Source organism: Myotis brandtii, unplaced genomic scaffold (assembly GCF_000412655.1).
Source record: "Myotis brandtii unplaced genomic scaffold, ASM41265v1 scaffold1733, whole genome shotgun sequence".
Classification (NCBI taxonomy): domain Eukaryota; kingdom Metazoa; phylum Chordata; class Mammalia; order Chiroptera; family Vespertilionidae; genus Myotis; species Myotis brandtii.
In genome coordinates, this window is record NW_005356400.1 from 777,334 (window position 1) to 801,769 (window position 24,436).

The window sequence follows — 24,436 nt, forward strand, 5'->3', positions numbered from 1 at the left end:
GTGTGTGTGTGTGTGTGTGAGTGTGTGTGTGTGTGAGGAAGAGACCATGTATATACGATCACAGTGTCATGTGTACTTGAGGTGGGGGCTCCCCTCCATGTGCTCAGTGTTGCTGAGTGACAGGCTGTGGAACCCCCGCTCTCTCAAAGGAGGAGGAATCTGATTGACTTTCAAAAAGACGCTGTCCCCTCCCCCCTTTCCCCCCAAAACTACCGAGAAGAACATGGGGCTCCCTGACACCTGCTTTGTCTTTGTTAATAATTAACCACAAACAAGCCATCGGAAATGCGTGCTCTGACCCTGCAAACAGACTCGGTGCTCACATCTCTCTCATCATGGATGTTTCTCTCTCTCTCCCTCTCCCTTCTTCTCTTAAATAAATAAAAAGTATATTTTTAAAAAAGCTCAGTTGAATGGAGCTCTCGGTTAGAATCAAACCTCCTGTGATGAGAGTGTCTGAGAAGGTCACCCACGCCCGAGCTGTAGCAAAGCGTGTGGCTGTCAGACTGTTGCTGTTGAGTTTATGTTCGGGGGACGAGGGGTGCTCAAGGGTGTGAGCCTCGGGGGGCAGAGAGGAGGGCACCTTAGTGGCTGCCAGAGTGAGTGTCCCTGACTCATGCCCTCGCCACCGCGTCCCCTCTGCTCCAGATGAAGCTCTTCGACAAAAACAAAGACGGCCAGTTGGGTCTCAGTGACCTGGCCAGGTGAGCAGCTGGTGGCCGTGTCGTCTGTGCAGGGTCAGCGTCCGAGGGGTCAGCGTCCGAGGGGGTGGGGACCGCACACCCTTCTTGGTGGGAGGCAGAGGTCAGGTCTCCCCCAAGCCCTTCTCTTCGCGAAGATCCCGCAAGCTCTTCTCCCCAGACCACAATGCACGACCTTCTCATACAATGTTTAAGCCTTTGGTTAATTTCCAGAGTTTTGAAAAAGTTTTTTTTTTTTTTTGCTAGTTTTCTTGTTGCTTTCATGGAGGAGAGAATTTTCATAACCTGGTATTGTGCCATTTTCCACCAAGATAAATTTTTTTAAAATATTTTTTTATTTATTTCAGAGAGGAAAGGAGAAGGAGAGAGAGACAGAAACATCAATGCTGAGAGAGAACTATTGACCGGCTGCCTCCTGCACACCCCACACTGGGGCTGGAGCCTGCAACCCGGGCCTGTGCCCTGACCGGGAATCAAACCTGGGACGCTTCAGTCCGCAGGCCGACGCATGCTGGCTGGGTCACCAAGATAAATTTTTAAAAGTGTCTCTCTGATGACTCCTAATCCCTATGAAAGTCTTTCCCAAGTAATGTCTGTCTTTGTTTGTATAGCCTATAAATTCTTATTTTCTAAGCACCCATCCACCTGCAGAAAAATCTGGAAATTGCCTGCCCCTTCCTCGCATCCGGGTTACGAATTTGCTTTAACTGAGCGTTGATAGATCCTCATGTCAATTATGTGTTTTTTTTTCCATTTAGGATTCTGGCTCTTCAGGAAAACTTTCTTCTTCAGTTTAAAATGGACGTGAGTAGGGACATTTCTCTGGACGGGTTTCTGGCATGCGTGGTTCACGGGAGATTTGAGAGGGAGGAGGGAGAAAGGAAGGCATCGTCTTGTCTTAAACGTATCTGGAGGCTGACAAGGCTGAGTGAGAATCAAGGGCAGCAGTTCTCAACCTGTGGGTCGCGACCCCTTTGGCGGTCGAACGACCCTTTCACAGGGGGCGCCTAAGACCATCCTGCATATCAGATATTTACATGACGATTCATAACAGTAGCAACATGACAGTTATGAAGTAGCAACGAAAATAATTTTATGGTTGGGGGTCACCACAACATGAGGAACTGTATTAAAGGGCCAGAAGGTTGAGAACCACTGCTCAAGGGATAAGAGGTCATCGACTCAAAGTGTGTAAAACTGTCCAAGACCCTGGAAGAAAGAGTACGATGGACGTGCCGTTGCCGAGCTGACCCCGTCTTCTCCGCGCACAGGCCTGCTCACGGAAGAGCGGACGCGGGACTTTGAGCAGATCCTCGCCCACCAGGACGTGGTAAGTGCGACGCCTCGCGTGGGGCCAGCCATCTCCGCGTGGGGCCATCCTCACCTTAGAGGATGAGTAGCACCCACCTGGGTGTCGCTGCGTCAGGGTACCCTCAGCTTCTCCAGGTAACTTCCGAGAACCAAGTGAAAGTGGGCAAAGGAATATTTATGGTTGCGAGAGAATAAAAATCAACATTTTTTCCCTCTTTGGATCCAACCTAGACCAGTATGCTCAAAAGCTAACAATCAAATTAAGAAAACCCGGCATCAAGCCCATAGAAACAGGCAAAGTCAGACCTACTTTTTCTTAAAAACGACTTCTCTGATAGGGTTCATTATTTGGTCTTTTTGTTTTTGTTGTTAATCCTCACCCGAGGATAATTTTCCATTGATTTTTAGGGAGAGTGGAAGGGAGAGGGAAAGACAGAGAGAAACATCGATGTGAGAGATACATTGTAGATTGGTTTCCTCCTGCATGTGCCCCGACCAGGGCCTGGGCCGGGGAGGAGCCTGCAACCCAGGGACATGCCCTTGACTGGAATTGACCCCGGGACCCTTTGGTCCACAGGCCGATGCTCTAACCACTGATCCACACTTGCCAGGGCTGCTATTTGGTCTTTTTGTGGGGGAGCGGGGTAATAACTCTAAAGCACAACGTGTGGCATAGAGATTGAGTGTCTTGAGGACAAGGCAAGGACATGCAAGAAGGGAGGAAAGCAAGGCCGACGCTGGGGAAGGTCTAAGAGACGCTCCAGAGACAGGCCAGACTGGACCCCTGGGACTCAGATTCTGAGCACAGAAGAGGCACCTGGTGGAGGTGGGCAGCACAGGGTGGCCGTGCGCAGCCTCGGGACCAGCTCCCTGGGCGTGGACCCGGGCTTAGCCCTGTGACCTCAGGCGGGCTCCCTGACCTCCCTGGGCCCAGTTCCCTGATCCGTATAACCAGGGGGACGAGGCTCGCAATGCCTGCCCCTTGGGCTGTTGTGAGAATCACTGAACCCGTGTGGACGAGGCTCTGAGAAAACGTGCCTGGCATGTTATAACCGCTGGGTGAGTGCTTGGCCAATACCCCAGGGAACAGATGTGTGTTAAATGTGAGGTTAAAGATTCAGGATAAAGGAACTTTGAAAAGATTAGATGCATTGTCATAACTGGAACTTTAGCGAAGAAACGGAAATATTTCAACGTATGTCGCATTTTATAGACGTTCTCATAAATCGAAAAGTCTCACGTACAGACCACAATAATTCCAACATGCTCACTCCATCGAGTTCCTCTTGATTTAAAAGATATATTTGCATAATGACCAAGTCATTGGCCAATCACAGAGCGGACCTAACATGTCCGCCTGGCTCTCAAAGGATTCACAGGGCCCCCAAGTAACGCCTGTTCCCGGAAGCCTGTTTGCGAAGCCAGTTGGGAAGCGTTTCTCACGTTAATGGTGTTGGCAGGAGCCAAGGGCTCAGAGCTACTGCTTCCCATGTTGTTACAGGGGAGGCGGGAGGCGGGGTAATTTACAATGAATTCTTTTAATTTCCGTGGAGCATTCACACCCTCAGAGAACATAAGCTGGAACACGCCATTCCTTCCTTCCTTTCTTTTATTTTTTTAAATATATTTTTATTGATTTCAGAGAGGGGAGATAGAGATAGAAACAATGATGAGAGATTCACGGATCAGCTGCTCCTGCACGCCCCCCACTGGGGATGGAGCCCACAACCTGGGCCTGTGCCCCGACCGGGAATCGAACTGTGACCTCCTGGTTCATAGGTTGACGCTCAACCACTGAGCCACGCGGGCCAGACAGGAACATGCCATTTCTGAACCTGTGTGCAGTCCCCAGAGCACGCTGAGGTGGTCTAGTTGCCTGATTTGTTCTTCAGCTTTTCGCTGGAAGGAAATGATACTTCGTGATGGAATCTCTTCCCTTTCAGAGTAAAACTGGAGCCCTGGAAGGCCCTGAGGTGGACGGGTTTGTGAAAGACATGATGGAGCTTGTGCAGGTGACCTCGCCAGCCGGTGGGCCCATCATGCACTGGGGCCGCCGTCTGGCCCCTCCGTTGTTTGTGTTGGGAACCGGGGCTGGGAGATGAAGGCTGAAGGGACGTCGAGGACGTCTGAGCTCCTGTGGGACCCACAGTCTCCTCTCTCAAGGCCGGTGGTGGTTTCAGTCAAGCGGAGCCCCTGTAGGTCGCTGCCTCATTTAGGAGTCGTCGATTTCACCGAAGGAGCACAGTGCCACGCATTTGTGACAGCTGCATTTATTTATTTTTAAATATATTTTTACTGACTTCAGAGAGGAAGGGAGAGGGAGAGGGAGAAACATCCATGATGAGAGAGAATCATGGACCGGCTGCCTCCTGCACACCCCACACCGGGGATGGAGCCTGCAGCCCGGACCTGTGCCCTGACCGGGAATCACACCATGTCCTCCTGGTTCCTAGGTCGACACTCAACCACTGAGCCACAGGGGCGGGCGAAGGCAGGCTTTCTGTGAGCACTGCCCTGGGGACAGAGTCCTCCGGCCTTTAGGGACGTGCTGAGGGAGGAGCGGCCCTCGGCCACCCTGGTGGGATGAGGAGGGGCGTTGCTCCCCGGGGGGGCCTCTCAGGAGCAGGGGTCCCCGAGCTGGTGAGCCGCAGGGAGGGGGCCTCCAAGGGCGGCCACTGTCTCGCCTGTGGACGGGTCCTTTCTGTCCTCAGCCCAGCGTCCGCGGGGCCGACCTGGAGAGGCTCCGGGAGAGCCTTCTGCGTCACTGCGACGCGAACCAGGACGGGAAGATCCAGAAGGCGGAGCTGGGTCTGTGTCTCGGGCTGAGGAGCAGCCCCTGACCCGCAGGCGGCTCTGCTCTGCGCTTGGCGTTCGGCTGGTATCTGTGCTTCGCTGTCGGGGGCACCGCGAGCGAACTCTGTAGCGGACGGTGTGGGATTTGTCGTGAAGGACGTGGGCCCGTTTCCAATGACTCGGTGATTTTCAAACCTCCCTCCCCCTTGCAGGGTCCTCCCCTCCCCCCAAGCCTCTGTGAACCCTGTCATCCCCCCGCAGTGATGGGGCAGGGGCAGCGCACCCACCCTGTGCTCTGTGCCCTCCCGTGACCTTCTGCCGCGTCTGCCCGCTGTGCCCGCTGTGCTGTCTGCAACTCGACTCTGACCTGGAAATAAACCTGCAGCTGCAAACGGACGTGCGCTGCTGACTGCGTCTGTGTTGTGGCCCTTGCAGTGTCTGTGATGGTTTGACAGCCCCACTGCTCCTCTACCTGGAGGCGGGGGGAGGGCAAGGCCCTGGTGGGAGCACCCCGGCCGTCCTTCCTGTTCTCAGGTGCCCTGAGTGTGGCACGAGGAGGGACTTCAGCCCCGGCCAGCCTGGCTCAGGGGTTGAGCGTCAACCTATGAGCCAGGAGGTCACGGTTGGATTCCCGGTCAGGGCACAGGCCCGGGTTTCGGGCTGGATCCCCAGTGTGGGCCGTGCAGGAGGCATCCCATCTATGATTCTCTCTTATCATGGATGTGTCTATCTCTCTCCCTCTCCCTTCCTCTCTGAAATCAGTAAAAATATACTTTAAAAAAAAAAAAGAGGGACTTTATTCAGGTCGACTGTTCACAAGACCAGGAGACGCACCACAGCCCCTGCCGGCGACCTCCCGCCCTGAGTGAGCTGGGTTCTCCCGTGGGCCCTGCCACGCCACGAGCTGTGCGACCTAACTTCTCTACACTGCGTGCAAAGTCGGGATGAAGAAGGAGCTCACCAGACACCCGGGGAGACTGTGGGGAAACAACCTCCCGTCGGCTTAGGGGCCCGTGAGAAGCTTCTGTCACCCCCCACCTCCTCCTCTTCTGTGGCAGCTCCTCTCCTTGGTCCTCCATACTGGCCTGGGGTCGCCATGTTTTGCTTGTTCAGAATTGCAGTTCCTCTGCTATTCCCGAGTAAACTCAGTCGCTGTGCAATAACTTTTGTTGTTTAACTTAAAAAAATGTTTTTATTTTTTTAGGGGAGGAGGGAGAGGGAGAGAGAAACATCCATTGGCTGCCTCCTGTGCGCCCCCTCTGGGCAACCGGGGCATGTGTGTTCTTACCAGAACCGAACCAGTCACCTCAGTGCAGGGGACAAGGGCGCTCCACCCACTGAGCCACGCCAGCCAGAGCTGGTTTCACTTTCAAGCCTGAACCTGTTAACAGGTGTGTCCCAGGTTTCTCATTGTGAAGTCACGCCCTCTCTCCCCTGTCCACACTCTGTGCTTCGGCCAGTCTGGGCGTTAAGCTACCTTGCTTGATGGGGAGCATCTAGATGACATTTTTGAAATTCTTGTTTAGGAAAATTTTCACATATCCCTACTCGCTCAGTCATTTCTATCATTATTCTGATTTTAAAATGTCACAGTTTAAAGTTATTGGCAATGTTCTAAACATCTAATTTGTTCCAATATCTGTGCAAGTTTTATCTTCTAAATTTTTCCTTCCTTTGTGCCTCCCCCAGTTGTATGCCTTAATACTTATGTACATTAATTCAAGAGATAATTTCATACTTGATTGCCCCTAATTAACATATTATATAGTTTATTCTCTTTAACTTTATAGGACTTTAAACCTTCCTCACACCTGCTTCTATACATGTCTGTGTAGAGTGTCCAGCAATATGTTTTTTTAGCTAACCAATTAGATTCTTTTTCTTGGAGATCAGCTAAACTTGAATGCTGTACAGTAATTTTTTATTTGACAGCCTAAGTGTTCATTTACTTTCCAATTTGACTTGGTATTTGCAGTGGAAACAAACTAAAAATGTCTCTTCTTTGTAGTTAAAACTTCTGAAAAGGACCAAAATTCCCTAATAATTTCAGAAAGTTATGATGGAAGAATGTGCCACATTCCAGCCTCTGAGGATGACTAGATTCTCTCCATCACATGTGGCATCAAGCTCATTTTTGAGATACATTTTGCTTTACATTTTAAGAAAATTCATTTACTAAGCACGTGTGTGAAGTCAATCATTAAATACACTGACCCCTTTACCAGATGGTGAGACTGACTTGCTGACTCCTGGCTTACTGCTGTCTAAAGATCTCATAGGAATGGTACTAGCACGTTTGGAGGGACGCAGCCTTGTTAGATTGACTTTCGTCCTGTAGACTGCCACAAGCTAACCTGGAAGCTACAACATTGTTTATTCTAACCCATCCCTTAGCTCTATTTACCTGAGCCTTAATGTAAGGTCTCTGCTCACATCTGCTCAGGAACGGGGTGTTAGAGCGCTAGAGGACGTTTGTTCCTTCTCCCAAGGGCTCCAGTAGCTAAGCTGGCGGCTGCCAGCTCCCAGGAGCCTCTGCTTTCCAGCCTTAGTGTGAAAGGACCCGCTATTAGAACCAAAGGTCGTCTCCAGGTGCTGTTTCCTAAGAAGCTCGCCAGAGAACCACACAAGCCCAGCTTTCTGCGCTGTGACAGCCTTTACTGAGGATCTGAGTGGCTCTGAAAAGAGCCTTTGGTTTCTTTCTCTCTAGACGTTTAGGTTCCTCACTTGCCCTTGGCCTTGTGGTGGCTCTCGGTCTTCTTGGGCAGCAGCACGGGTTGGATGTTGGGCAGCACGCCGCCCTGCGCGATGGTCACACCGCCCAGTAGCCTGTTGAGCTCCTCGTCGTTGCGGATGGCCAGCTGCAGGTGGCGCGGGATGATGCGCGTCTTCTTGTTGTCGCGGGACGCGTTTCCTGCTAATTCTAAGATTTCGGCCGTCAGGTACTCCAGCACGGCCGCCAGGTACACGGGCGCGCCCGCCCCAATGCGCTCGGCGTAGTGGCCCTTGCGGAGCAGGCGGTGGATTCGGCCCACGGGGAACTGCAGTTGGGCTCTAAAGGAGCGAGATCTGGCCTTGGCGCGGGCCTTGCCGCCCTGCTTGCCGCGCCCAGACATAACTTGAGATGGTAGTAGCAACAAGGGGAAATCTAACCAAAACACGCCACAGAGGGCCTATTTATAGTCTGCCGTAGGTTGTGACTTGCCATCTGATTGGCTGACTGGCGGATGCTTATCCAATCAGAAAGCAGTACTGAAATCACCTCATTTGCATACACGTCACTGCCATTATCCAATCAGATGGGGCTGCCCAGCGGTCAGTTGAAGGCCACCCTATAAATACCAGGCTTTGGGCCACCAACCGCTGTTCACTGACTTGTGTCAGTTGGAGTGTGAAGCTGAGCACGCACCATGCCGGAGCTGGCTTCGAAAGGCGCCACTATTTCCAAGAAGGGCTTTAAGAAGGCCGTGACCAAGACCCAGAAGAAAGAGGGCAAGAAGCGCAAGAGGTGCCGCAAGGAGAGCTACTCGATTTACATCTACAAGGTGCTCAAGCAGGTGCACCCCGACACCGGCATCTCGTCCAAGGCCATGAGCATCATGAACTCGTTTGTCAATGACATTTTTGAGCGCCTCTCTGCTGAGGCGTCGCGCCTGGCGCATTATAACAAGCGCTCGACCATCACGTCCCGCGAGATACAGACGGCCGTGCGCCTGCTGCTGCCCGGGGAGCTGGCCAAGCACGCCGTGTCCGAGGGCACCAAGGCCGTCACCAAGTACACCAGCTCCAAGTGAGGTGCTCAGCCCCTGTCAAACCCAAAGGCTCTTTTAAGAGCCACTTACACTTTCTAAAGGGCTGTAAGGTTTTTAGTTGTATACCATTCAATGGCTAGTTTAGCTGGTAAAAAATTGCTATAACACTTTCTAGGGCTGTAAGGTTTTTAGTTGTATACCATTCAATGGCTAGTTTAGCTGGTAAAAAATTGCTATATTTGTGGTTCCCATTTGGGGCAAAGTATCAATGCCTATCCCCTATAGGCAGACAATGCCCAGAAAAACACATCTTACTAGTCCATGGCCAGACTACCAATATGTTTAGCTAGATAGCAAGACAGCTCTTTTCAGGAAACATACGTGGCTCTTAAAAGAGCCTTTGAGTTAAAAAGGTCATCTGGTGGCCAAATCCTTTTATTTGGAGCTGGTGTACTTGGTGACGGCCTTGGTGCCCTCGGACACGGCGTGCTTGGCCAGCTCGCCGGGCAGCAGCAGGCGCACGGCCGTCTGGATCTCGCGAGAGGTGATGGTCGAGCGCTTGTTGTAATGCGCCAGGCGCGACGCCTCAGCAGAGAGGCGCTCAAAAATGTCATTGACAAACGAGTTCATGATGCTCATGGCCTTGGACGAGATGCCGGTGTCGGGGTGCACCTGCTTGAGCACCTTGTAGATGTAAATCGAGTAGCTCTCCTTGCGGCACCTCTTGCGCTTCTTGCCCTCTTTCTTCTGGGTCTTGGTCACGGCCTTCTTAAAGCCCTTCTTGGAAATAGTGGCGCCCTTCGAAGCCAGCTCCGGCATGGTGCGTGCTCAGCTTCACACTCCAACTGACACAAGTCAGTGAACAGCGGTTGGTGGCCCAAAGCCTGGTATTTATAGGGTGGCCTTCAACTGACCGCTGGGCAGCCCCATCTGATTGGATAATGGCAGTGACGTGTATGCAAATGAGGTGATTTCAGTACGGCTTTCTGATTGGATAAGCATCCGCCAGTCAGCCAATCAGATGGCAAGTCACAACCTACGGCAGACTATAAATTGGCCCTGCATTTGCCCTGAGGGTGTCTTTTCCATAGCGCCGGACATATCCAGCATCATGTCTGGGTTGGGAAAGCAGGGCGGCAAGTCTCGCGCCAAGGCTGTATCTCGCTCTTTCAGGGCTCAGCTGCAGTTCCCCGTGGGCCGCGTGCACCGCCTGCTGCATAACGGCAACTACGCGGAGCGCATCGGCGCCGGCGCATCAGTGTATTTGACGGCGGTGCTGGAGTACCTGGCGGCCGAGATCCTGGAGCTGGCGGCCAACGCGGCCCGCCACAACAAGAAGACCCGCATCGCCCCGCGCCACCTGCAGCTGGCCGTCCGCAACGACGAGGAGCTCAGCAAGCTGCTGGGCAAGGTCACCATCGCGCAGGGCGGCGTGCTGCCCAACATCCAGGCCGTGCTGCTGCCCAAGAAGACCGAGAGCTACTACCAGAAAGGCCAGCGGAAGTGACCTGCATCCCGGGAGAGGAAAAGCTCAGAAACCAAAGGCTCTTTTCAGAGCCACTCACAGGGGCAGAAGGAGCTGAGGCGAGACAGTGACTGACAAGCCCTGGCCGGTCTCGCTCTGGGTAGAGCGTCGGCCGCAGACGGAAGGGTCCCGGGTTTGATTCCGGGTCAAGGGCACGTGCCCGGGTTGCGGACTCGATTCCTGGTGGGGGTGGGGGTGTAGGAGGCCGATGATAATGATTCTCGTCATTGGTGTTTGTCTCCCTTTTCCTTTCTGAAGTCAATAAAAATATTTTAAAAAACCGACTAAAGAGTGGAATTGACCAAACTAACCCAACAGGACGCTGGAACTAGCCTGGCTGGGACAACGAGCCTCAGGCCGTCCACTCTAGTGTGTGAGACACTGGGCGGGTGGAGCTCGCGGTCCCGGGAGCCGCTCGACGGCAGTCCTGGCGGCAGGAAGGCCTTTCCCACGGACAGACTGACCCGGGACAGCTGTCAGCAGGGAGTGCAGGTGTCTGTCCGATAAGAAGGGACCTTGATCCCCTGGGCGTGAAGCAGGAGGGAGATTTAATGAGCTTGGTCGACTTGTTAATTAGACGAAAGCAGCAAAGTCAAACATTAAGCCTCAGAGCCAGTCAAATCTGCCCATTTCACAACCGAAGGGCTAAAGGTTTGGGATAATCATTTACTTCTTGGGGAGTCAAAAAAGTGCGAAGCTGAGAGACACTCACTTGAAAGGAATGAGGACCCTGCACTCTGCCTCCCTCAGGTCAGCCTTGGGTCTTTTGCCCTTAACTGCTCTGCCTTTGCGTTCGGGGACTGGGTCTTGCCCCAGGAGCAGCTTACCTTGCTGGTCAGGGATAGAGATTGTGCGGGTGGGGAACAGCTCGTCTCTCCTGAGATAATTCCAGAAAGTGAGAGAGGAGGTGGCCTTTTCCTGAAAGAAGCGAGAGCCCCAGGACTCCAGGGAACAAATCTGCCGGAACAACCCTCTGGTCATTTTCAGAGGGAACCCCCCACCGGTTATCGTCAGCCTCCAGATAACCTCATGTTACAGCCACAGCACCCACCCCAGGCCAGACTCAGGGAAAAGCCAGCTGACGCCTCTAACTCTCCGTGACATCCGTGGGGATATCACGGGGCTTAAGAGCGCGGTGTCTTCTATTTGACTCAGGAAGTCTAGACACTGAAAACAGTGTTTCAGGTCATTTAACCCATTGGAATCTTCTGGGTGAAATTCCGCAGAAGATGGTCAAGCCCTGAATGATGTGGTTCAGTGGGTTGGACGTTGTCCGGTGCACAGCGAGGTCTCTGGTTCGATTCCGGGTCCGGACACATGCTTGGGTTGTGGGTTGATCCCCACTAGGGGGCCTGCGGAGGCAGTGATTGATGTTTCTGTCTCCCTCTCTATCCCTAAAATCAATAAAAACATTTAAAAAAATGACTGTTAAGTTAACATCCAGTGCTTACTGATATCAATTGAGAGACAAGGAGACCCTGAATGGGAAGAAAATTACAACCCTCCAGGCACTCCAGGCCAGATCCCTCATTCCAGACACAGAAACTGGGACCCCAGGCCTTGACCTTCCCAGGCACACCAGGTCTCCTGAACCCTAACCTGGCATTTTCCCACCAAACATTTCTTCTATATTCTTAGGAGAACCAGGGAAGTGTCCTGTGCACTATAGGATGCTTCTTTCTATTTGCTCGTGTGTCCTTTAATTCCCGCAGGTGAACCCCAGGCCCCGGGAGAGGAGGGACGCCATGTCCACTACAGCAGAAACCACGGCCACCACAGGGGAGCCGGCCAGCGGCAGTGACGGAATCACGGCCCCAGCGCCAGCCTCCAGCAAAGGTAAGGGCGTGCGCTGGTTGTGGATAAAACCAGGACCCGGTGACCTCAGCTCCTTTCTGGGGGTCTGTAGCATCTCCTTGCTCCCACCAATTGCCACGAATTCTATAAGCTATAAAGAATGTTTACTGAGAATTATTTCATGTCGTGCAATAAACTTGAAGGACATAACGCAGGTGTCCAGGCGCGATTTGTCGCCAAGGCAGGAAGTCAGGGCAGATGCCAAATAGAAGATCTGGAATCAACCTCAGCGTCTCTGATTCTAAGTCCAGGAGGCATGGCCGCAGGTCTCTGCTCGGATTCGACCCAGACCTGCCTCAGCGTGACGACAGGCGCTCCCTTCCCCTTCGGTCTGGGTTCTGAGGGGGTGTGAACCCCGCCCCTCCCGGGGGACAGGTGTCTGCCTGACACAGCCACTCTGCTCTCCCTGTGCTGCTGCTCACAGACCGACTGCCACCGCCTCCCCCTTCCAGACGTAGGAGAGGGGGTGCAGAGAGAAACGGACCCCGGTGACAAGGCCTTCTGTGCCCTCTCGTCGCAGGCGTGTGTTCGGTCCGACACGGGCTGGCCCTCCTCTTGCATCTCTGTAACTTTGCGATTTCCACCCAACAAATGAACTTGAGCATCGCCCTCCCAGCGATGGTGAACGGCACGGCCCCACCCAACGCCTCTTCCTCCGTCACCCTGGGCGACAGGAACGGAACTCTGATGGGACTTAAGGTGCTGGTATGTTTAAGGAGACGCGACCCTTTCTGTGGCTTCAATGGCTTGATCTAAAGCAGCGGTTCTCAACCTGTGGGTCGCGACCCCTTTGGGGTTCGAACGACCCTTTCACAGGGGTCACCTAAGACCATTGGAAAACACATAGATAATTACATATTGTTTTTGTGATTATTCACTATGCTTTAATTATGTTCAATTTGTAACAATGAAAATACATCCTGCATCTCAGATATTTACATTATGATTCATAACAGTAGCAAAATTACAGTGATGAAGTAGCAACGACAATAATTTTATGGTTGAACCAGAAATCATGGTTCCATTCCCGGTCAGGGGGTCATCATTGATGTTTTTATCTCTCTCCCTCTCCCTTTGGGTTATTTATTGAGTTCGGCCGGCGTGGCTCAGTGGTTGAGCATCAACCTATGAACCAGAAATCATGGTTCCATTCCCGGTCAGGGCACAGGCCTGGTTGCAGGCTGGATCCCCAGTGGGGGCCGTGCAGGAGGCAGCCCATCCATGATTCTCTCTCATCATTGATGTTTTTATCTCTCTCCCTCTCCCTTTCTCTCTGAAATCAATAAAAATATATTTAAAGAAATATTCAGCTCTCTCACCAAAGAATAAACAGCAAGGTTCTCCTTGTCACCCAGGCGCCCGTGTATGCCTGGAGCCCCGAGATCCAGGGGGTCCTCCTCAGCTCCCTCAGCTACGGCTCCTTCGTGGCCTCGGTCCCCAGTGGCTACGTGGCCGGGCTAGTCCGGCCCCGGCACCTGATCGGCGCCGCCCTGTTGACCGTCTCCGCCCTGAGCCTCTTCATCCCGCTGGCGGCCGAGGCAGGTGTGGCCCTGCTCATCGTCCTCCGGACCGTCCAAGGCGTGGCCCAGGTACCGCGAGGCCGTCTCAGTCTGAGTGGAGTATGATTCTAGAATGTCTCAGAAGCCCTGGCTGGTTTGGCTGGGTGGGTAGAGCATTGGCCTGCAGACCGAAGGGTGTCGGGTTCGATTCCAGCCAAGGGCACACTCCTGGGCTGTGGGCTCGATTCCCAGTAGGGGGTGTGCAGGAGGCAGCTGGTCAGGGATTCTCTCTCATCAGTGATGTTTCTTTCCCTCTCCCTTCCTCTCTGAAATCAATAAAAATATATTTAAAAAGTGAAATGTTTCAGATGACCAAGAGTGGAACATCCCCCTGCCCCCACAGGTGATGATACAAACCAGCCAGTATTTAATTTGGGTGAAATGGGCTCCCCCCTTGGAGAGGAACCAGCTCATCACCATTTCCATCTCAGGTAGGTGATGCCTCAGGGGCACCTGACAGGCACCGTCCAGAGCACCAGGCAAGGGCCTGGCACCAGAAGCCACACCTTCTCCCACCTCCTCTGCCTCCTTGCTTGAAAGCACTGCCCTACTCTTTTTATTTCTTTCTCAAAAAATATTTTTATTGATTTCAGAGAGGAAGGGAGAGGGAAAGAGAGTTAGAAACATCAATGATGAATCATTGATCAGCTGCCTCCTGCACGCCCCCTACTGGGGATGGAGCCCGCACCCCGAGCATGTGCCCAGAACGGGAATAGAACCGTGACCTCCTAGTTCACAGGTCGACACTCAACCACACCGGCTAGGACTATACTATCTTCTTGATTATAAGTGCACACTTACTGGGCAGAAAAACGCTTGCAAGTGCTTTGCACTTGTTACTTTATCTTAAAACACGTTATTTTCATTTTGCACGCAAGGCCCAATGAGGCACAAATAGACGAGTAACTTGGCCAGGGTCACGTGGCTACTGAGCGAAGAGGCAGGAGTTGCCCCTCATGGCGTCCACCCTGTGCCTCTCGGCGTTGGGACCAGGTCAGTCTGTAGGAGGCACGCAGAGTCCCGAGCCTGACCTCTCACCCCGGACATCGCCACCGCTTGTGTTTAGGGCTCATGCTGGGCTCCTTGACCGTCCTCCTTGTCGGTGGCTTCCTCTGCGAGACCCTCGGGTGGCCGTACGTCTTCTACATCTTTGGTGAGTTTGTGCGTTTCTCCCATCTCAGAAGTTTATTTTCTGAGGTGGGGGCTGGGCCCGGTGTCTGTGATACTAGTCCCCTGTGCGTAACCAAACCCTCACAGAAGTGGATGTTTACAACAGAGAGGACCGTGTTCAGGGCTAATTATGCTGTGACTTTGCATGAGGACACGTGAGGCTTAGCTGGAACACCGGTGACATTCCCTCCTGTCTCCAGGGGAACCGCAAAGGATGCCAGAGGAGTTTCTTTTGTAAGATATTGAAAACGCTGTCTTGGTGCAATTATATTTTTATTTTAAAAAATATATTTTTATTGATTTCAGAGAGGAAGGGAGAGGGAGAGAAACATCAATGATGAGAGAGAGCCCAGCTGGTGTGGCTCAGTGGTTGAGCATCGGCCATGCACCAAGAGGTTGCTAGTTCCATTCCAATCAGGGCACACGCCCAGGGCTGCGGGCTGGATCCCCCATAAGAGGAGTGTAGGAGGCAGCCCGTCGATGTTTCTTTCTCCCTTCTCCCTCTAAAATCAATAAAAACATTTTTTTTAAAATGATGAGAAACACACACACACACAAATAAAAAAATAGAAAATAAAACGATAAGAGAGAAACATCAGCTGCCTCCTGCGTGTCCCCTACTGGGGATCAAGCCTACAACCCGGCATGTGCCCTTGACCGGAATCGAACCAGCGACCTCTCTGCACAAGGGCCGACCCACTGAGCCCCACTGGCCGGGCCCTGAGGCAAGAACCTTTGCAGAAGCCTGACTAGCAGGGGGCATGCTGACCGGCAGTCCAACCGGGAGGGCCTTCTCGAGCTCGCGGGGCAGACACTAGACTCCGAACTGCCCCACGCCATCGGCAGCAGCAAGGAAGACCACCCAGGCGGCAGTCCAGGGTGGGGACGTGGCCGCCACCGAAGATGGGGCCCCGCGGGGCGCAGACCTGGGAGGAGCGCTGGGCCAGCCTCGGCCCACCCCTCCGGGCAGAGTCCTGCGGAAAGAGCGGGTCCAGCCTACCCGTCCCCTTGCAGGTGCGATTGGCTGCGCCTGTTCCTGCCTCTGGTTCGCCCTCGCCTACGACGACCCCGCGGCGCACCCGTTCATCAGCGCCGGGGAGCGGGACCTCATCGCGCGCGCACTGGCTCAGCAGGTGCCTGCCCGGGCCTGGGCGGCGGCTGGTCGTGGGGGGACCGTGTCTCCACGGAGGTCCCACGGCACCGGCTTTCTTCCAGGACTGCGAGCCCGACGGGTCTCTCCCCATCAAGGCCATGGCCAAGTCCCTGCCGCTCTGGAGCGCCTTGCTGTCCCAGTTCAGCGAGCACTGGTTCTTCTACGTCTTGATGGCGTACCTGCCCACCTACCTCCACTCCGTCCTCCACGTGGACCTCCGTGCGGTGAGTGCGAGTGCGCATGCGCCTCTGCTGTTTCAAGGCCTCGTCACGTGACCTTGGCCTCCCCCGGGGTCACCAGGCTCGGGGCCCGGGACCTTCCGGTAGAAGATGCAACCTCTTGAATTCTGATTCATCTCAGGGGGCCTCCCGCTTTGGGGGGGCAGAACGGTATGGTTCTAGGTCAGCGTGACATTCAAAGGGTGCCATGTTTTTTAAAAATACATATTTTTATTGATTTCAGAGAGGAAGGGAGAGAGAGAAACATCAACGATGAGAGAGAGTCATGGATAGGCTGCCTCCTACACGCCCCGCACTGGGGATGGAGGTGCAGCCCGGGCCTGTGCCCTGACCGGGGATCGAACCGCTGAGCCACGCTGGCCTGGCAGGATGTCACCTTTTTTAAGGGATTTATGAAAATATTCTGTGTTCAACCCAATCGACATCTGCAAACAGGACACTCTGCTGACGGCAGAAAGGATGAAGCAAAACAAAGTGCGCCTCCCCGGAGGCTGTGACAGACTCGCAGGCAACAGGCGCTAAAAACAGGGCGTTATTAATAGGATTAAAACTTAAACCCTTAAAATGAAAACTGGATGCGTGCTCTCTCCGTATAGAAAGTCGCTATAACTTAAACTTAAACCCTTTTGTTCAAGCCCGATGGGTACGGAGACAGGTGCCCCCAAGCGCAGGCGCCAGTGCGCCAAGTCTTCCCACAATGCACCTGTGCTCTGACTGGCTGATGGAGCCTCTCAGGTCCCAGCAGGCGGGTGTCGTAAGCCAGGCAGGTGTCGTAAGCCAGGCGGGTGTCGTAAACCAGGCGGGGGTTGTAAAAGGTGAAGAGCTCATCAGATGTCACAGGTGACAGCTCACAGGGTCACCGAATTCTTGCTACAGTCCCACCGTTTGTGCTCAAAAAGCCGTGTGCTCATGGAGCTGGGCTCCTCTGGTGACCACATGCTAAGTGGCCAGCAAACAGCGACCTTAGCAGAGGTCAAGTCTGGACACACGTTCCTGCGGGCAGTGGGTGCTGGGATCAGGAAATCCAAGGGAGGGTGGCTATGGGCCTTCCCTGAGGAAGAGGAGGAGGGGGGAGGAGGAGGGAGAGAAGGAGAAAGGGGAGGAGAGGGAGAGGGAGGGAGGAAGAGGGGGGGGGAGTGAGGGCAGAAGCAGGTGATGGAACCAGAGGGAGGAGGAGGGAAGGAGGAGGAGGAAGGGGAGGAGAGGGAGAGGGAGGGGGGAAGGGGGGGGAGTGAGGGCAGAAGCAGGTGATGGAACCGGAACCACAGGTCGGGGATCAGGATGAGTGTGGGGCGAGGCCAGGTGGGTCCCCACCCCCAGAGGCCGGGTGAGGGGGAGGCGGTGGGAGAAAGACTGGAGAGAGACTTGAGGCCCAGACCCGGGGCCCCATGGATCTCAGGGTGTTTTCTCTCGACGACAGGTCACTGTGATGGCCTTTGGTTTACTCGTCGGTAAAATAAACAGCTTGGCCCACGTGCCTGTTAAATCCATCCCATTGGTCTCCTTTTCCTTTAAAAAATATATATATATTTCTATTGATTTCAGAGAGGGAGAGAGAGAGAGAGAGAGAGAGAGAGAGAGAGAGAGAGAGAGAGAGAGAGAGAGAGAGAGAGAGAGAGAGAGAGAGAGAGACATCAATGATGAGAGGGAATCATGGGTCGGCTGCACGTCCCCTACTGGGGGGCATGTGCTCTGACCGGGAGGCAAACCTACAACCTTTTGGTGCCCAGGACGATGCTCCAACCGGCGAGCCCCCAGCCGGGGCTGGTTCTTTAAGCCCCCGTTTCCCGGCGACTTTCTATACGGAGAGAGCACGCATCCTGTGTTCAAACTACACGCACATTTCCCCTGAGAAGTGATGTGGGCTCGTTGCAGTGGCGTGGGGTGTGTGATGACGGTGATGGGCATCGAAAGAGCAGCCGGGTGTGGACGGCACCCTGGGGACGAGCCGGGCCTGCGGGGGTGGGCCCGCACCTGCACTGACTCCCCTCTGGTCCGCAGAGTGGCTTCCTGTCCGCCCTGCTGCTTGGCGTGGCCTTTATCAGCATCATCCTGGGGGGCCTGCTGGCAGACTTCCTCCTCTCCAGAGACATCCTCTCGCTCCTTGTGGTCAGGCGGCTCTTCACCTCCATAGGTAAGGACGCCGGTGGCCGGGGTGGGGAGTTGGGGGGTGGGGGGGCTCGGCAGCTCCCCAGCTCTCCGTCTGCCTCCCGCCAGGCGTGCTCTTCCCCAGCCTGTTCTCCGTGCTCCTGCCCTGGGTCAGCTTCAGCCTGGGCGTCACCATGGCCTTCTTGGTCCTGAGTTTGGCCACCAGCAGCCTCTGCCAATCCGGGGCCCTTGTCAACTTCATAGACATTGCTCCCAGGTAAGGACCCCGGGCCCCTCCTCCCCCACCGCAGCTCAGCCTCGGTCCGGGGGCCTGGTCCTCCGTGACCGTGGGTCAGCGTGTGAGTGACACGTGGGACGGGGCCGGGGAAATGTCGGCCCCAGCCCTGCGTCCAGATGCTGCCCGGAAGGAGCCATCGTTCCCCGAGGGGGACGTGGCGGTCAGGAGGCCTCGGGCCACGGGGCTTGCTCACGTGGGGCAGGATAAGGCTAAAGGGCAGGCACACGAGGGTCATCGCCTCCGGGACAGCTGGGTATCAGAGACCACAGAGACTCATAGTCCTCGGGACACACTCCTTCAGACGTGGGCCAGCAGGACACGCGGGAGACACGTGTCATCCAGTGAGGGGTCTTGTGTCCCCCAAGCAAGGCTGCCAGGGCGGACTTCATAGCAGAAGCCAAGAGGCGATATACACGAGGTCAAACGCCATCTGTCTGTTTTGTATGAACAGCACTGCCCCGTTAGCACAGCTACCCCGGGGGTGTCGCTGGCCCTGCACAGGGTGGCAGCCATTGCGGGCAGTACGTTTCGCTCAGGGTTCTGTTTTTTAAAAACATGTTTTTATGGACTACAGAGAGGAAGGGAGAGGGAGGGAGAGAGAGGTGGAGACATCCATGACGAGAGAGAATCATGGATCGGCTGCCGCCTACACAGCCCTGAAATGGAGCCTGAAATCTGGGCCTGTGCCCTGACTGGGAATTGAGCCCTGACCTCCTGGTTCATAGGTCAGCGCTCAACCACTGAGCCACGCCGGCCGGGCTGTTTCAATCAGGTTTGACGAAGGGTCAACACAAGCCCAGGCCACCCCAGGGCTGAGCACAGGACCGCAGCAGACCAGCTGAGATGACCCTTTGCTGATTCTCTCTCTCTCTCTCGTTCTCTCTCAGGTACACCGGCTTTATCAAGGGCTTATCCTTGGTCTTTGTTCAGCTCTCAGGAGTCATCGCTCCCACGGTTTCTGGATTTTTCCTCAGTCAGGTGAGGACAAAGGTCCTGGTGAAAATATTCCCGAGCGGAACCTCCAGGTCCCCCGAGTCAGACTCAGGGCGTTTGGGTTTCCCCCGCCACGTGGCTCGGCTGGCGGCTCAGCGCCCCCGCAGCCCTCGCGTTCCGGAGGAGGGAGGAGCATGCTCGACTCCCTGCGTTGATGCCTCACGAGGTCTGAGGAGATGAGCTTCCACGCTCGTCCTCAGATCTGGTGGCCCGAGGCAGACTCAGTGGCTCAGCTGGCGGCTCAGCGCCCCCGCAGCCCTCGCATTCGGGTGGAGAGAGGAGCATGCTGGACTCCCTGCGTTGATGCCTCACGAGGTCTGAGGAGATGAGCTTCCACGCTCGTCCTCAGATCTGGTGGCCGCGCTGCGGACCTTCCTGTGCAGCAGACAGTGGCCGGCTGCCGCGGGCCGCTCGGGAGGGCAGGGCTTCCCGGGACGCGGGACGTTCAATCCTCACACCTTGAAGGTCCCCCGCAACCGGGAAAGAGCTGGTCACCCCACGTAGGAACCCAGCAAACACAGACAGAATGAGCGAGCGAGGCTGAGCGAAGGACAGTGGGAGGGGCAGCGGCGTGGAGCAGCCTCCGTCCTGGGAGATGCGTTCAAGTTCCCAGGACAGACAGCTTCCCCGGACGCCGGAGCGCTTCCTCGGAATCCGTGGGCAGAGGAGATGTACGTGGCATCCGCATGCTTGTCGTTCTTTCTCTTTTTTAATATATATTTTTATTGATCTCAGAGAGGAAGGGAGAGGGGGAGAGAGATAGAAGCATCAATGATGAGAGAGAATCGTGGATCGGCTGCCTCCTGCACGCCCCCCACTGGGGATCGAGCCCTGACGGGGAATCGAACTGTGACCTCCTGGTTCACAGGCCGCACCGGCCGGGCCACGTGAGTGTCATTTTTTCAGTTCGCTGTGATTTCCCACCAGGAAGTCAGGAAAATGGAGGCTGAGGAGGAGGCGTGTCCTGTCCGCCATCACGTCCTTTGTCACTTGAAGCTTCAGTTCCCTTTCCGTCACTGACTGACACTCGTCAGGAAATGGTCGTTTAGAATGGACATCCTCACGCTGACAGGGTCTCCCTGTCATTCGTTCATTCATTCGTTCATTCATTCCTTCCGCAAACACGCATGGACCCTGGGCAGGCGCCACGCAAGGCACTACGGGAACGAGGTGGAAGTGCCTGCCGCTGGGAAGCCTTTATTCTGGAAAAGGAACCGATAGGAGATGAATACGAGGGCTGGATTTCCATTTTAAATAGGGCGGTCGAGGAAGGACTCATGGAAAAAATGATATTTAAGCTGAGGGCGGAAGCAAGCAGGGGAGAGAGTCAATGCTCTCTGGGGTCTTGTGGGTGTGCGTTGGGGGTGTGTGTTGGGGGGACACGTCCCTGCGTGTCCCAGGCTCGGCCGGGCTCCCCCACAGTCCAGAGCTGAGCTGGGAGGTGGCAGGGGAGGCTGGAGCTACCGCCCTCTGAACAGGAGGGACGCGCTTGGGGGCCGTGGTGACCCGTGGCTCGTCTCCAGGACGCCGAGCTGGGATGGAGAAACATCTTCCTGCTGTCCGCGGCCGTGGACGTCTCGGGCCTGGTCTTCTTCCTCGTCTTCAGCCGAGCGGAGGTGCAGGACTGGGCCCGCGCGCAGACCCTCACCCGCCTGTGAGCCGTGGCCGGGCGTTGCCCTTTGGTGCTTTCCTTGAACCGACTTTGCTTCCAGTCTCTTCTCGGACCCTGAAGGCTCCGCCTGGAGGTTTATTGGGGTTCGGGGAGGAGGAGGCGGCAGTGATTGAAGTGTGAGCTCCTGCAAGCGTGGGTGTGTCTGCATTTCTTTTCAAGAAAATATATTTTTGTTGGTTTCAGAGAGGAAGAGAGAGGGAGATAGAAACATCAATGATGAGAGAGAATCACTGATCGGCTGCCTCCTGCACGCCCCACAGGGGATCAAGCCCGCAACCCGGGCTTGTGCCCTGACTGGGAATCGAACCCAGGACCCTTCAGTCCACAGGCCGACGCTCTACCCACTGAGCCAAGGCGGCCGGGGCTGCGTTTGGATCTCTGTGTGTTGCTCACTCTTCCCACTGTTGCTGGGACATGATCACGCGTAGCTGGTCTCTGCCCCCCGTTCCTGGCACAGGAACCCTACCGCCCTCGTGGTGGCGTCCCGAGTGCCGGGAAAATGGGAGCCTCGTTTGTTATCCTATTTGGTCTGAGTCCCTCGTTGGTGTCACACGAGCTGCTAAGACCCTTAGACTTTCTGGGGCGATGAGTGTCTTTGTGGTTCAAGGTGAGGGGACTGCGGCCGGGGCCCCGCGAGCCTCGGGGTGGGGGCTGCTGCCGGGGGCCAGCCTCCAGGAGGGGAGAAGGGCTGGAGCCGGGGGTGTTCATCAGTGGTCCATGCCTGAACCCTCACGCCTGCGCAATGAGATTTCTATAAGAACCCCAAGTGACGGGCTCTGAGAACTTCCGGGTGGGTGACTCCAGGGAGGTGTGGGGAGGGGGTGCCCCCGGGGAGGGCACGGAGCCCCTGCCTGTCTCCCCACCCCCATCTGTGTACCTTCCCATTGGGCCGTTTCTGAGTTACAGCCTTTATAATAAACGATGCTAGAGAGCCGTCTGTTTCCTATGTTCTGTGAGTCACTCTAGCAAATTGTCACACCGAGGGGTGGGTCGTGGTAGCAACAGAAGCGTGGGGACCTCGGGCACCGCCACTCCGGTCGGTGTCTGACGCCAGGGCCATCGGGGGACCCAGCCCTGAACCGTGGGGTCTGGACGACCTCTGGGTAGTCGGCGTCTGAGTGACATCCGAGGACACCCCGCTGGCGTCTGCAGAGTCTGGAGAACAGCTCGGTGGAAACCCCACGCGTGTGGCTCCAGGCGTGTTGTGGACATGGAACCAATCACCTCCCGTTGTCCCGGTGAGAGCATCGGGGGCCGGAGGACAACTGCTCACCCGGGCGAGAGAGGAAGCCAGGACCGCGGGAGGCGGGCTGAGAGCCCCGGCGAGACCGTGTCCAAACGCCCAGCAGACGGCGGGCGCAGCTGCCACCAAAGAAACGCCCGGAACAGCCAGAGCCACGTGGTCACAGCCCAGGAGACAGGGTAGCCGCCCGCTCACACCCGCCCGCCACCCGCCCTGCGCCCTCAGAGCCGGGTGAGCTGCTTCTCCTGGGCCCAGGCCTGCACGTCGGCCGCGGCGAAGACCAGGTAGAAGAGGAGGCTGCTCACGTTGACGGCCGCCACCAGGAAGAAGATGGCAGACCAGGCGGCCTCCGGGTCCTGCGGGATGAAAGTGCAGATAGAGACGCGTGGTCGGGCGCGTCGCCGTGTCTGCGGCATTTAAAACACTAACACGAGGACGGGCTCCACGCTGGACGGGGCGGAGGGAGGAGCGGGAGGCCAGCACTCCACCCAGACAGACTCCGGGGTCTGCCCTCCGCTCTGGGCACCGCCCTCGTTCTCCGTTTGGCCGTATTTCGTCTGAATTCCTAACTTCAGTGTTAACGTTTGTAATGGCCAGAGGTGACCTTTGTATATTTCTTGGTCAAATCTCATGTTTCATGTCTGTAGTTTCGATCCTCTCTTTTATGTCTTTAAACCTCAGGTGCGTTCCCGGTGTCTCTGAGCATCTGCTCCTGAGGGTCTGGTTCTGAGACCTCCTGACTCTCCTCTCACAGGACCCTGTTTCTGTGAGCGGCTTGCGAGTGTGGTTAACGCGGAGCCACCCGGCCGGGCTGTACCGATCACCCGGGCGGTATGATCCGTTTCTTACCTGATTGAGGATTATCCCAGCCAGAGTGGACGAAATGAGCCCCCCTGTCATTCCAATGAGAACCGTGACTCCTTTCAGAAACCCGTAATATCTGCACAAAAGAGAATGACGACACACGGGTGTATTTTTAAAGCTTGAACCTCATTTGGTTCAAGATGAGGTTTAAGAACCATAGCTGTTGGTTTCCCGGATTTCCCATCCTCCTCCTCAAATGCCATTGAGGTGTCAGACAGAGGCCCAGCCACCGTGGCTCAGTGGTTGAGTGTCGACCTGTGAACCAGACTTATGAACCGGGAGGTTACAGGTTCGATTCCCGGCCCGGGTTGTGGGCTTGATCCCCAGTGTGGGGCGTGCAGGAGGCAGCCATTCAATGATTCTCTCTCATCATTGATGTTTCTCCCTCCCCCTCTCTCTTTCTCTCTCTCTCCCCCTTCACCTTAAAAAAAAATGCATATTTTTAAAAAGATCAGACGGAGACGGTGGTTATGAGTAGCTTTCCGGTTACACTGCAGGGGGGACGTGGGCCTCAGCAGTAAATGATGTTACGATGCTGAGAAAATGAGACCGTGTTGGCCTGGAAGCCACGTGAGTTAGGAGGTTGGCACACACAGTGGAGGAACTCAGAGGTGATGGGTGTTGGTCATGGGAGTGGTTTAGGCTTCATCAACATGGAAGGACTGTCCACCTGGTCAGCCTCACAGCCCCGAGCGATGGGCCCCGGGGCCGCCCCCAGGCAGCGGGATCGCCGGTCCTGGCTGGAGCGTCAGACGCAGGCTCACCACTGGGACGTGAGGGCGACGGGCCTCTACTCCCTGGTCCCTCGGGAGGATTTCCTCTTTGCTGTGCTCCTCACAGGGTTTTGCTCAGGTTTTTGCCCCTTGCCCCCGCGAACTTCAGAATCCAACCAACATCTTAGGGAGAAAAGCTGACCTTGTGTTTAAGTTCCCTCAATGTTTAACTTTGTCGCTGCAGCCCTGAGCAACCACCGGGTGCTGGGCGAGTTTCTCTCCAGGGCAGAGCCTTCGGCCAGGGCCCAACCCGGGACACCAGCCTTTGCCACGTCCCAGAACCGGCAAAGGGCAACCGAGAGCGCGGTGGGCGCTGCCAGAACGCCTCGCCCAGCTGTGTGCTCTGCTCTCTGTGGCCTCGCTGACCTCTGAGGCCTGCGGTGAGCACGGTTGGTCTTTACTGGCCTCCCCAGGCCTTTCCCAGCGGAGATGTCAGTCACCCTCTCCCTGC

At 55.4% G+C, this 24,436-nt stretch overlaps 7 protein-coding genes across 12 annotated transcripts in view; 4 read left to right on the forward strand and 3 right to left on the reverse strand.

Moving 5' to 3' along the window:
* The first annotated feature begins 631 nt into the window (after positions 1 to 631).
* Positions 632 to 6,239, forward strand: SCGN (secretagogin, EF-hand calcium binding protein). Its single transcript, XM_014537138.1, has 4 exons — positions 632 to 704; positions 1,460 to 1,505; positions 1,973 to 2,031; positions 5,597 to 6,239. Exons 1-4 carry the CDS (start codon positions 649 to 651, stop codon positions 5,751 to 5,753), a joined length of 318 nt encoding a protein of 105 aa, XP_014392624.1. The 5' UTR covers positions 632 to 648; the 3' UTR covers positions 5,754 to 6,239.
* A 182-nt stretch (positions 6,240 to 6,421) lies between these two features.
* On the reverse strand, positions 6,422 to 8,008 carry LOC102257378 (histone H2A type 1-C). The gene has a single exon (XM_005863148.2). The coding sequence runs from the start codon at positions 7,916 to 7,918 to the stop codon at positions 7,526 to 7,528; it is 393 nt and encodes a 130-aa protein (XP_005863210.1). The 5' UTR covers positions 7,919 to 8,008; the 3' UTR covers positions 6,422 to 7,525.
* A 204-nt stretch (positions 8,009 to 8,212) lies between these two features.
* Positions 8,213 to 8,640, forward strand: LOC102257064 (histone H2B type 1-A). The gene has a single exon (XM_005863147.2). The coding sequence runs from the start codon at positions 8,213 to 8,215 to the stop codon at positions 8,594 to 8,596; it is 384 nt and encodes a 127-aa protein (XP_005863209.1). The 3' UTR covers positions 8,597 to 8,640.
* Positions 8,641 to 8,989: 349 nt separating this feature from the next.
* Positions 8,990 to 9,432, reverse strand: LOC102258300 (histone H2B type 1-A). The gene has a single exon (XM_005863151.2). The coding sequence runs from the start codon at positions 9,371 to 9,373 to the stop codon at positions 8,990 to 8,992; it is 384 nt and encodes a 127-aa protein (XP_005863213.1). The 5' UTR covers positions 9,374 to 9,432.
* Positions 9,433 to 9,567: 135 nt separating this feature from the next.
* On the forward strand, positions 9,568 to 10,593 carry LOC102257995 (histone H2A type 2-C-like). The gene has a single exon (XM_005863150.2). The coding sequence runs from the start codon at positions 9,576 to 9,578 to the stop codon at positions 10,059 to 10,061; it is 486 nt and encodes a 161-aa protein (XP_005863212.1). The 5' UTR covers positions 9,568 to 9,575; the 3' UTR covers positions 10,062 to 10,593.
* Positions 10,594 to 10,747: 154 nt separating this feature from the next.
* Positions 10,748 to 21,180, forward strand: SLC17A4 (solute carrier family 17, member 4). Of its 2 annotated transcripts, none has more exons than XM_005863149.2 (12): positions 10,748 to 10,829; positions 11,792 to 11,915; positions 12,454 to 12,638; positions 13,289 to 13,522; positions 13,836 to 13,923; positions 14,559 to 14,645; positions 15,677 to 15,795; positions 15,878 to 16,039; positions 18,056 to 18,188; positions 18,272 to 18,419; positions 19,328 to 19,418; positions 20,957 to 21,180. In XM_005863149.2, exons 2-12 carry the CDS (start codon positions 11,825 to 11,827, stop codon positions 21,089 to 21,091), a joined length of 1,473 nt encoding a protein of 490 aa, XP_005863211.1. In that variant the 5' UTR covers positions 10,748 to 10,829; positions 11,792 to 11,824; the 3' UTR covers positions 21,092 to 21,180. The 2 variants fall into 2 exon arrangements, with proteins under 2 accessions (XP_005863211.1, XP_014392618.1); XM_014537132.1 differs by having other exon boundaries at positions 12,454 to 12,632.
* Positions 21,181 to 21,628: 448 nt separating this feature from the next.
* The window catches only part of LOC102262241 (sodium-dependent phosphate transport protein 1), an 11,844-nt gene continuing 9,036 nt past the window's right edge, over positions 21,629 to 24,436 (reverse strand). For 4 of the 5 annotated variants that reach the window (XM_014537135.1, XM_014537134.1, XM_014537136.1 and 1 more), the window contains one exon: positions 22,620 to 23,288. In XM_014537135.1, the coding sequence (XP_014392621.1) occupies positions 22,970 to 23,288 (319 nt within the window). In that variant the 3' untranslated portion in view covers positions 22,620 to 22,969. Of the gene's footprint in view, positions 23,289 to 24,436 lie in introns of all 5 variants that reach the window. The other variant, XM_005863165.2, reaches the window with a different exon arrangement.